This window comes from Oryctolagus cuniculus, chromosome 3 (genome assembly GCF_964237555.1).
Source record: "Oryctolagus cuniculus chromosome 3, mOryCun1.1, whole genome shotgun sequence".
Taxonomy (NCBI): Eukaryota; Metazoa; Chordata; class Mammalia; order Lagomorpha; family Leporidae; genus Oryctolagus; species Oryctolagus cuniculus.
In genome coordinates this window covers 128,511,629-128,523,806 of record NC_091434.1, presented here as the reverse complement: position 1 = coordinate 128,523,806, position 12,178 = coordinate 128,511,629, and the positions used below count along the sequence as shown (strand labels likewise).

The 12,178-nt window shown below is 48.4% G+C and overlaps 1 protein-coding gene across 49 annotated transcripts in view; it reads right to left on the bottom strand.

The window, feature by feature from the left end:
• The window catches only part of CLASP1 (cytoplasmic linker associated protein 1), a 295,826-nt gene that overhangs the window by 178,688 nt on the left and 104,960 nt on the right, over positions 1-12,178 (bottom strand). For all 49 annotated transcript variants that reach the window (XM_051838605.2, XM_051838621.2, XM_051838622.2 and 46 more), the window contains exon 6: positions 10,642-10,717. In XM_051838605.2, coding sequence (XP_051694565.1) covers positions 10,642-10,717 — 76 coding nt within the window. The remainder of the gene's footprint in view (positions 1-10,641; positions 10,718-12,178) is intronic.

Sequence of the window (12,178 nt, the reverse complement as noted above, 5' to 3'; positions counted from 1 at the left end):
CACCAGGCCACACACCACCCCGCTTTACAGCCAAATCACCAGTGCCACTGTGGACACAACCTCTCACACAGGCCCGACTGGGAAAACCACGTGTGATGCTTTATGTTCTGCAATAGTAAACATGCAGGACCCCGCTGCTATGGACACGTTAAAGTCCACGTGCCTTAGAGGTTTCCATTCTTGAAGATGTCAGGAAACCTAAATTCCCAGACCACCTTTCTGAAATAGAAAACAACACTACTAATAAATCAATCACTAAAAATGAAGTGTCATAGAAAACCCTCTGGATTCAAGTCAATCACACACTTAATGAGCAACAAAAATGGGTAATACAAGCTATACAAAAGCCCCATAACCAAGTAGCTCGTCTTAAAAAGGAGATGAAGGAAAAGTCCATAAATTTCACACTGAATACATAAGCAACACAATAAACGTTATTCAGGAACATGAAGTGCTCACACAGTCTAAAGGACTGAGAAATGCTGTATGGAGGAGGAAGCAACAGCTTGGAACATGCTTGCAAGGACAGGATTTCCCAGGACCCACGGACTGGGCCACACAACGGACGGCCCAGGCAAAGGCGGGAAAGCAGGGCTGCAGGCACAACTGCAGGGATAGCGAGCAAGCCGGATTGGCCAGAGGCAGACATGAACCCTGAGAGTGGCACGAAATACAGCCTGGGGCTTTAGAGATATAAACTGGTCTGTGGTCAGGTAAGAAAATGTCCTTGTTATTAAATGACACACACTAAAGACCTAGTGGTAAAAATACTACATCTGCTTGTGACTTAAAAACAGTTCAGAATAAAGTATGTACCTGTGTATTAACCCATGCACAGACAGAGATATAGACAGATACATCACAAATGTGACAAATATTAGCTGGCAAATATGGGTGTTCACTATACTGATGGCTTTCCTGGAGATTTAAACTTTTACAAACAAGCAGGAGGAAAACACAGTTAACATAGAATGGTACGAAGGCCAGGTGGTATGGGGGTGGGGGATATACCTCATTCATCAGGCAAAGATAGGGGAGAAACATTCTAAATCTGATCTCAAACAATGAAATCAAAGTAATGAAGAAGGAAGCAAAGGAGAAAGAGGCAGGGTTACAAGCAAAAGCTTATAGTTCAGAATACTACAGACTGCCCTTTGATTTAACAGTGTTACGTGTCCTCCTTCTGGTGGAAAAAGACAAGTCCTAGGTCCTATCCCTTGTCACTTGCACTGTGATGCTATTATAGGCTGAAATCGTCCTCCCCTCCAAATTAAAACTCTCTAGCCCTAACTCCCAATGTTACTATTTTTGGAAACAAGCCCTATTAAGGAAGCAATTAAGGTTAAATGAGATCACAATGGTGGGGCCTGAAATGAAAGGATCAGTGTCCCTTTCAGACACCAGGGAACTGCGGCTCACAGGCAGAGGCCCTGTGAGCACACAGCAGGAAGGCAGCGTCTGCAAGCCAGGAAAAGGCCCTCATTGGAACCTGGCCATGCTGGCGCCCTTGCCTCACCCCCAGGCTCCAGAATAGCAAGAAAATAACTGTCATTTAAGCCACCCAGTCCATGCATTTTGTTATGGCAGCTGGAGCTAACAGAGTGTCGTGGTAGGGACATTTCTACATTGAAACATGCATACGTCACAGAAGCCTGCAACGCTGCTTGGTCTTGAACATCAGTCCAAAGTGCCTCCCTTCTGCCTCCTGTCTAGTGCTAGCATCTGCTCACAGCAATCACGAGGTGATCTTTTTTTTTCTTCTTTTTTTTACAGGCAGAGTGGACAGTGAGAGAGAGAGAGAGAGAGAGAGAGAGAGAGACAGAGACAGAGAGAAAGATCTTCCTTTACCGTTGGTTCACCCTCCAATGGCCGCTGCAGCTGGTGCGCTGCAAGCCGGTGCACCGCGCTGATCTGAAGCCAGGAGACAGGTGCTTCTGGTCTCCCATGAGGGTTCAGGGCCCAAGGACTTGGGCCATCCTCCACTGCACTCCCGGGCCACAGCAGAGAGCTGGACTGGAAGAGGGGCGACCGGGACTAGAACCCGGTGTGCCGGCACCGCGGGTGGAGGATTAGCCCATTGAGCCGCGGCGCCGGCCACGAGGTGATCTTAAAGAGCAAGTGATATCCAGGCAGCCACTCGAAACGGCTGAGCCATAAGCACTTTAGAACGTTAACAGAAAAATCTCTCTAGCTTCAGAGTCAAAGAAGTAGACCCAGGGGCCTTCTTGGCCATTCAGGAGCCCTGGAACCCTTCCAGTCTCAATTTCCTCGTGTGTAGTTGGGGGTGGCTATGAGAGCTAAGAGGAATAATGGATTCATTCAACAAAGATCTGAGTGCCCACTAGATAAACATGAATGGAAACGCTGCACGGGCCAGGCATTCAAGGCAAGTGCAGAGCTGGCTGGGCGTAGGATGACACATGGCACTGGCAATGTGGAGGCCACCCCATGAAGGAGGACAGCCACAGCTTTCATACCTCCCACCCAAACTCTTAAACACTGCACAGATACCTGCACACAAACACCCTCCAGCCTTCAGGCCAACAGTTTGCAGTGCTAAAGGACTGATATTACCTACATCTTTTAAACCAACAGCCATAGCCTTTAGAACAGCCTTTCCTTGAGCTTAGAGAGCTACAGGATCAGACAGCATCTGGAGCTTTCCAAGCCACCTTCACTGAAGAGACACCAGCACAGATGAAGAGTTTCTTTGGAAGCACAAAGTACTCCAGGTGAGATGGGAAATTTACACAAATGCAACTCAGCTGAGATGGAAGAGATGCTGTACTTGCTCTCCACATGATCACACTGTCCTCACACTGCCTCCATCTGTAACTCCTCAGGACCACCACAGACAGGAACCCCCAAATTTCAGGCCATTGCAGCTACAAAAGGGCCGCACACAGGAAGCACACTACCTGCCAGGCTTCACACAAATACTCAGCAGAAGCCGACATCTCCAGAGCATGCCATGTCACTCCTAACTCCCTTGCAGGGCTGCTGTCTGCTAGCACAGCAGAGGGCCTGGGGCTGGCTGGGTCAGCCCCTGCCCGAGGCCCACAGCTGGTGGGTACAGAGGCTAACAGCGGCTGCCTCTGAGTGCAGGACCTGCTCTTCTCATGGCATCAGACTGCACCCCAATAGCAAAATCAACATAAGGACTTCCTGCAAAGCAAGAAACTCAAGAGAAGGCCTCGAGCTTGGGCTTGAGGATGGGAAGGCAGTTAGTAAGCTGATGAGAATCCAAATGCACCCAGTCCTTCTGGGAAACCAGCAAAGCTGCAACAGCAGTTCCCACAGACAGCAGGTGCCGTAGGCTGTACCTGCACTCCCCGCCCCCATCCCTAGGCTGCAGTGGAGACACCAGGCCAGCACAGGCACCCAGTAGGTACCAGTCCTCGGACACCTGAAGATGCATTAGGCTGTGAAGCTGTGCACTCCACCCCTGAGCAAGTCAGACAGCAGTCAGCAGGGACCTTGGCAATGCAATCTTCCACCTGCCTTGCGGCCAACTGAGAAGCTGTGAGACAAGACCTACAGCTTCCAGGCAGGACCTGCACCTATTGTCCCAGACTGTGTGTGGCGTTTTAGACACCAGCCACCCTTGCTATGGCCACTGCCCTGTCTTCCTTGTCACCAAGCACAGGCTCTCAGAACATCCAGCACACAGCCCTCATCTTTCTCAGCGACAGGGCCATGGACATTAACTCTGGAGCACATGGCAGGACGTGGTCCACGGGAAAGCCTCTGGACAATGCTTGCTGCCTGCAAGAGATTCACAGGGACTCGTGTGCACTGGCTAGGGACCTGAGACTCTGAATTGCTCACTCTTGGGCAACAGGTGACAGGGGTACGAGTGCTGTTTTTTAAGAAGAATAAAAGTCCTTATCTTTTAGAGCATTTAAGAAGGAAAGGAAATGATGCTTGCTTCAAAATCATCTAAATTTTGCTTCCAAGTAACAGGGCAGGGAAGGAAAACAGATGAACCTGGCCTTGGCAGGAGCCGGGTGGTGGCACAAGGGAGGCACGTGATCATCCTCATCTCTTCTGGCTCTGTCTGAACTTTTCAACAAGACAAGTCTCAGACAGCAGAGGAGCTGGGGAAGAACCAGCCTCTCCTACCAGGCCAGGCCTGAATGTGAGTGGCTGCCTGTACCTGCAGTGTGCCCTGGGGACAACTGCAGAGAACGAATGCCGGGGTAGACAAGGAAAAACTCTTTTTTTAAAGATTTGTGAATTTATTTTAGAAGTCAGAGTTACAGAGAGGAAGAGGGAGAAGGTGAGGGAGAGAGAGAGAGAGAGAAATCTCCCATTTGCTAGTTCACTCTCCAGATAGCCACAACGACCAGGGTTGAGCCAGACCTAAGCCAGGACCCAGGAGATTTTTCCAGGTCTCCCATGTGGATGCAGGGGCCCAAGCACTTGGGCCATCTTCTCCTGCTTTCCCAGGCTCATTAGCAGGGAGCTGGATTGGAAGTAGAGCAGCAGGAACTTGAATTGGCACCCATATAGGATGCTGACACTGCAAGCAGTGGCTTTACCTGTTACATGACAGTGCTGGCTCCATGGCAAAAGTTTCTGAGGGCACCACGGAGTTCCTAACCAGAAACTCCCTACTGCAGGACCCTCTCTATGCAAGGTGAGACATTTCTATACTGCTCTAGCATTTCTCAGTTGGGTTTTCAGTTACTTGTAGCCAAAAGCATCCTAACCCATAGCCTCCATGCCTCTGAGAGCTCCCTGTTCTATGCCCTCAGGTCAATGAAAAGAACTCAGGGGGATATGCAGTCTGTTTAAAGCTAAACTTAGCAGATGGAGGTAATCACCAAAGTAGCCCAGAGAACATTCTTTGCACACTCGCTACTGGACAATATTGAGCTGGAGGCTGGCAGCTATGCCAGGCACCCAAGTGCCACAACAGTCCTAACATGACATGAGCGCCTCTCTGGTCTGAAACAGGCAGCAAAGACTTTTGGGAAAGAAGGGCTGTCTGGGACTGTGGAAAGGACAAGTTATGGGCCTGACCCTTGGGGTTCAGTGACTAACAGGAAAAGCTGATAAAAAATAAAATAGGGTGAGGCATACAGTGCAGCCTACATATGTACACAAAAAGGGTGATGAATTTCTGGCACAGGGGATTCCTGGGAGACAGGGAATGTGTGTGCGCATGTGTGCTTGCATTCATCTGTGTGTAGAAGTGGCACTCCCGAGGCAGATGTGAATATGCAGGCTGTTTTCAGAAGGCTCAATTCAGAATACTGCGGCCATAAATCACATCTGCTACAGAGCACTGAGAGCTGCTGGTTGTGCAGCCATCTCATTTGATAGATGAGGGGGCAAATACAAAAACAAACCTAACAAAACCTAAGAATCTTCTCAAAATCAGAGGCACACAGGCCAAGGAGGCAACCTATAAAACCACTATCTACAGGCCAAACTCCTGACGGAGTCCTGGGGGCTTGCTGCACATGAAATACAGCTGTCTCATAAATATACTAGAGAGACGTGATAACTTGAATTCTTGGCTTAATTAAATATTTGAAACAAGTTTCACATTTCCCATCTCATAAAAATGTATTATCTTATCTTCTTGCTTCTATGTTAAAAAATTATGGGGGGGGGGGGGGGAGTCAGTGCCGTGGCATAGTGGATAAAGCCGCAGCCTGCAGTGCTGGCATCCTATACGGGCCCCAGTTTAAGTCTCAACTGCTCTTCTTCTGATTCAGCTCTCTGCCATGGCCTAGGAAAGCAGCAGAAGATGGCCCAAGTCCTTGGGCCCATGCACTCATGCAGAAGACCCGGAAGAGGCTCCTGACTCCTGGCTTTGGATCAGCGCAGCTCCAGCTGGCCACTGCGGCCATCTGGGGAGCAAATCAATGGATGGAAGACCTCTCTCTCTCTCTCTTTCTTTCTCTCTCTGCCCCCTCCCCCACCCCCTTAACTCTGCCTTTCAAATAAATAACTATTTAAAAAAATATTATAAGGGCCAGCATCACAGCATAGCTGGTAGAGCCACCATCTGCAATGCTGGCATCCCATATGGGCTCTGGTTTGTGTTCCAGCTGCTCCAATTCTGATCCAGCTCCCTGCTAATGGTCTGGGAAAAGCTGCGGAGGATAGCTGAAGTGTTTAGGTCCCTGCTACCACATGGGAGACCCAGAAGAAGCTCCTGGTTTTGGCCTGGCTTAGTCTCGGATGTTGTGGTCACTTGGGGGAGAATGAACCAGTGGATGGAAAAGCTTTCTCTGTGTCTCCCTTTTCTCTGTAACTCTGGCTTAATAAAATAAATCTTATTTTAAAATTTTAAAGAAAAACATATAATCTTTATGGTGACTACACAGAACAGTAAGATGTAATTCCATGTAAGGTTACTATTGTAAGATGTATTATTATTATTACTATCCAGAATCAGCTAATTTTTGGTAATGAAGCTAATTTTTGGTACATGAAGGTATGTATATAGCCTAGAGCACCAATAATTAAGTGCATGGCTACCACAAAAATGTCGTGGAGAACTGGAATTAAAGGATTAGTTTATTTGGTGCAAAGTCATTTTGAAACCCATGTACTTTCTCACAATGCACACTTCCCATGAACAATTTTAAGACCTCTAATCTGCACAGATTTCAAGCTTTTTGCACCAAAGTAGATTTATATCTTAGTTCTATCTTCCATGAACATTTTGAAGTCCACTTGTGTTTCATGATTTAAAATATTATACACTTGGGGCCAGCACTGTGGCACAGTGGATTAAAGTTCTGGCCTGAGGTGCCAGCATCACATATGGGCACCGGTTCTAGTCCTGGCTGCTCCTCCTCCCATCCAGCTCTCTGCTATGACCTGGGAAAGCAGTACAAGACGGCCAAGTCCTTGGGCCCCTACATCCATGTGGAAGACCTGGAGGAAGCTCCTGGCTCCTGGCTTCAGATGGGCACAGCTCTGGCCATTGCAGCATCTGGGGAATGAACCAGTGGATGGAAGACCTCTGTCTCTGTCTCTACCTCTCTCTGTAACTCTTTCAAATAAATAAAATAAATCTTAAAAAAAATACTATACACCTACAAGTTTCTCAGAAACCCTGAGAAACTCATGACATAAGGCAGGGAGTATTATTTCAAATGAAAATAACCACCTCAGGACAGGCATCTGCCCTAGTTGTCAAGACCATCTGGCACATGCATATCCCGAACTGGAGTGCTTGCATCTGAGTCCTGACTCCATTCCCAATTCTAGCTTCCCACTAACAAGCATCCTGGGAAGCAGGATGTGACAACACAGGTAGCTGGATCTCTCCACCCATGCAGGAGACCTGGATGGGTTTCTGGTTCCTGGCTTTGGCCCTGGTCCAGCCCCAGGTTTGTATGCATTTTGAGGAGTGAACCAGCAGATGGAAGCTCTGTCTCTTTCTCTCAAATAAATAAATGAAGAGACTACTGAGTGACTTGGCTCTTCTGAGGGTCTTCTACTTAGAGCAACAGTCTCCTCCCAATCACTCATAAAGAAGGAGAGTTAAGTACTCACCACCGCCCCATTACAAAGGGAAAACTGAGGCTCAGACTCAAGTGCCCCCCATGGTCAGCTGGCTGTTGAAAGCAAAGCAAGGACCAGCGGCAGGCCCTGTTTCTTCAATTTAGTCTTGTGCACTATGGTAGGAAGCTCACAGGTCTGAAAATACTCCACCTTTTTGCAGCTTCCAAACACTATGACAAACTGTTGAAGACTAAACACCACCTGAAACTCTTCACTAAATCAACACTTTTAGAAATGGGGGATTGTGTTGGTCACTTGAAATTTACCTGCTTCTAAAATGAGGAAAAACTTGCTGTTTTATCCCTGGAGAGATCTTACAAGTTACCCCTTCTCTAGACCTAAATGAGGAAAGTCAGGAAAGAGTGCAGCAGATCAGACCCTTCTGTAGAACCTTGAACTTCAAAGTGCAGACAACTGGCGGTGGGGGTGGGGGTGGGGGTAGGGACGGCTGCTAGCTACGGACTCTCCTAGCAGAAAAGGTCACAAGAAAGGGAAACCTGGAATGGATCAGCCATCTGAAGAGCTTCAAGGATTAGAGTGTAACTGTTTCAAAACGTTAAATGTGTTTAACACTGCACTCCCTGTCTCCTGGATCCACACCTAGCCTGCCCTGTTTCAGACAGAGAGAGTCTAAGCCTATCCCTTCCGGACACATCAGGGTGCTGTCCATCCCAGCTACAGAAACAAACCTTAGGCTCAAAAACAATCAAGCAGTACTCCCATCCCCACACCCACAAGCCAAGCCAACAGACAAGACAGCCTACAGTGAAAGCACTCAGTAAGAGCATGGAGAAGAAGGGGACTGTGAGGACAGTGCCGGAGTAGGGTCCATGCACCGCCGTGGGGTTTCTCCCCGCCTCCCGCCCACACCAGCCCTGGAAGTGTCCTGGACAGTGTCTCCTGGGTCTCTTGGCTGCACGTGCTGAGGAAGCCAGGGTGCCAGCCCCAGGCCTGGGTAAATACTCAGATCACCTGCGTGACCACTGTTAATAACCTCAGCTGGCCACACCGGCTTCTCTGCTCCACTAACGATAACCTGTGGAAGCAGCGACACCCTCAAAGTGTGCCCTCTGTAACATTTTCCTCCATAGAAAAGACGGAGAGGTGACCAAAAAGGAGAAAAGGGCAAAATAATCCACTTGGTAATTCAAAAACTTTTTAAATAGTTCAAAGTATTTTTTACATTAATGCTGACCGTAGAGTAAATTAAAACGTGAAAATTTGTATTTCCAATGCCATCTATTTTTTTTTTTTTTTTTTTGGACAGGCAGAGTGGACAGTGAGAGAGAGAGACAGAGAGAAAGGTCTTCCTTTGCCGTTGGTTCACCCTCCAATGGCCGCCGCAGCCGGCGCGCTGCAGCCGGCGCACCGCACTGATCCGATGGCAGGAGCCAAGTACTTATCCTGGTCTCCCATGGGGTGCAGGGTCCAAGCACTTGGGCCATCCTCCACTGCACTCCCTGGCCACAGCAGAGAGCTGGCCTGGAAGAGGGGCAACTGGGACAGAATCCGGCGCCCCGACTGGGACTAGAACCCGGTGTGCCGGCGCCACAGTTGGAGGATTAGCCTAGTGAGCCGCGGCGCCGGCCTCCAATGCCATCTATTTTCAACAAAGCTTGGAGCAGAGCCAATAGGCAGACAGGCAGTGAGTGGGCAGGAGACGGACGGCAGGAAGCGGCCAACAGCACACAGATGCGGAGGAGGAGGTGACCAGAGGCCTAGTGTGGGGGCCTGAGCCAAGACAGGAAGGAGAAAGGATGGGTGCATGGCACTTGTGCAGACCCCCAGGGACCTGACAGCTGGCGAGAGGAAGTACAAGGAGGGTAAGTTAGCAATCTTCAGTTAAGACTAAGCATGAAGGGCAGGCATTCCGCTGCACCATTTACATGCCTGCATCCCACACCAGAGGGCCTGGTTTTGACACCAGGCTCCAGCTGCTGACTCTGCTTCCTACTAATGCAGACTCTGGGAGGAGTGGTGATGGCAAGTAATTGGGTCCATGCCACCCACATGGGAGATCTAGATTGCATTCTCAGCTCCCGGCTTCAGCCCCCAGCCAGCCTGGGCCATCCAGCCACGTACATGGAGGGGGGCTGATGAATCAGTGAATGGAAGATCCTTTATCTAATAGAGTATCTTTTTGATAAACATGAATTTTTAACTTTTTTTTTTTTTTTGACAGGCAGAGAGAGAGAGCTCCCACATGCTAGTTCACTCCTCAAGCACCTGCAATGGCTGGGGCTGAACTGGGCCAACTCTGGGAGCCAGGAACTCAAACCAGGTCACCCACGTGAGTGGCAAGAACCTAATCACTTGAGCCATCATTGCTGTCTTTGAGGATCTGCCTTAGCAAGAAGCTGGAGCAAGCAGCCAGGGTCAGGCATCAAACCCAGGCATTCCCATGTGGGACACCAGTACCCAACCCATCATCTTAATTGCTGGGCTAAGCACCCACCTCTGCAGTGTGTTTCTTATCATTCTAGAAGCTGAGGTAATAAGAAGGCCTTTGAGTGAAGAAGAGGCTTGAACTGGGCAAGACAGCTGGCACTTCTGCAGCCCAGGGCTGGGAAGCTGGTGCACTGACTGACGGCTAATCACAGAGCACATGGCCAACCCTCTCATGCCCCTACCCTGAGGAAGTGGCACTTTTTGAAATTTAGGTGGTATTTGCATAAAATAACACGCTTAGTTCTTAAGGGTTCTGCTTCTCGAGTTTCTACACTGATGTCTACATACCAGGATAGTCCCACCCAAAGGAAATACAGGAAATCTTCCTTACTCCAGGAAAATCCCTTCGTGCCCCTGCCCCATCCTTCTCCCCACTCCAGCCCTACCCTCTGGCAGCAGAGATGGTAACCAGAGAGACAGCATCTTGGGCACTGGTCTGGGTGATAATTTATAGGCTACTTATTTCTCAGCCATTCGTACAGAAGGTGGCAAAATGCCCACCACATTCACCCGTGAATTTTATCCAGGTCAATGGGTGACTGGCAGGGTAAACAAACATCAGAATTCTACAGAGATGGATAAAGCCCCTCCCACCCACTGGGCATGCTCAGAACACCCACTGGCCACGTAGTTTTCCCACCCAGGCGTTCCCTCCTCACTCACCTGGCTGTTTGGGTCTCCAAGTAAGTTACATATATGTGGCACGATCTTGCTTAGAGTTAAAGTCTGTGCTCCAGAGCTGAAAGCAAACAGTTTTCTTGTTAGTGAGAGCAAAGAAGCCCATAGTTCCTCTTCCTCTGTCCCGCCTCACCCCAAGGCCCTCTGTGTCCCCTCCATGGCTGGCTGCAAAGTCAGTGTGCCCTGATGGCCCTTCTGGGCAGAGCTCAGAGCCTTCGGGCTTCCACGCACTTGAGTCTCCTTTCAGGAATCCTGGCTATCTCCATTCTGGCCCTATGGCTTCCGGACTGAGCCAAAGCCAGGCCTTGCCTCCCAGAAGCTGCCCCTACACTACTGTTCTGTCATGTCCTGGTTCCTGTTTTGTGCAAGCCAGTGTGCCAATCCAACTGTGATACCCTAGAGGGTCCTCACCGAACTCTGCGCAGTGAAAGACAGTGACCACACGGCTCAACTCCTCACCATCCTACTGAGTGCTGCCCTCTTGATTACCCTCACCGCCTCCTCAGCGTAAATTCCCAGAACTATTATGATGAAACAAACCTTCAGCCACATGGTCAAATCCAATGACTTGGAAAAAGCTAACACGCAGGGGCCAGTGATGTGATGGTTAAGCCACCACCTGCATCCTATATAGGCACCACCAGTTCAAGTCCCGGCTGCTCCACTTCCAATCCAGCTCCCTGCTAATGTGCCTGTGAAAGCAGTGGAGGATGGCCTGGATCTTTGGGCCCCTGCACTTATGTAGGAGATCCAGATGGAGCTCTGGGCTCCTGGTTTCGGCCAGGTTAGCCCTGGCTATTGTGACCATGTAGGGAGTCAATCAGTGGACAGAAGACCTCTATCTCTATCTTTCCCTCTGTAACTCTGCCTTTCAAAAAAAAGAAAATAAATCTTAAAAAATAAAAAAGGCTAATGTTGAGAAAAAATTTACAAAGAAATGCAAACATTATAATCCCAATTTAAAAAAAATATTTATACATACACACACACATAACTTTACAGGTAGAAAAAAATAAGGTGGCAGAATTATTGTAATCTGTTTTCTTCCTTATGTTAATTTGTGTGTGTGTATATATATATATACACATACACACACAGTATTACTGTTAAAGTCAGAAAATGTGATTTGAAATTTTTAATTAAAAAAAAAAACCTGTCATTTACATAAGCATGAGGAAAGATTTGTTCAATGTCAATGGCCATTAGGAAAATGCAGATTAATGCCACACTGAAACATCACTGCATACACATAAAATGGCTAAAAAAAAAAAAAAAAAAAAAAAACCCACAGTGATAAGAGCCAATACCAGCAGGGAGGTATGAAGAAACCAGATCTTTTGAACCTTGCTGGCGGGAATGGGATTTGGCAGTTTCTTTTAAAACCAAAAATGGACTTACCAAATGACCCAACGATTAACCACAATTATATCATGGGGCACTGACCCAAGAAATGGAAGTTCACGTAGAACTTGTACACCCATGTTCATAACAACAAAACTGGAAATTACCCAGACACTCTTCA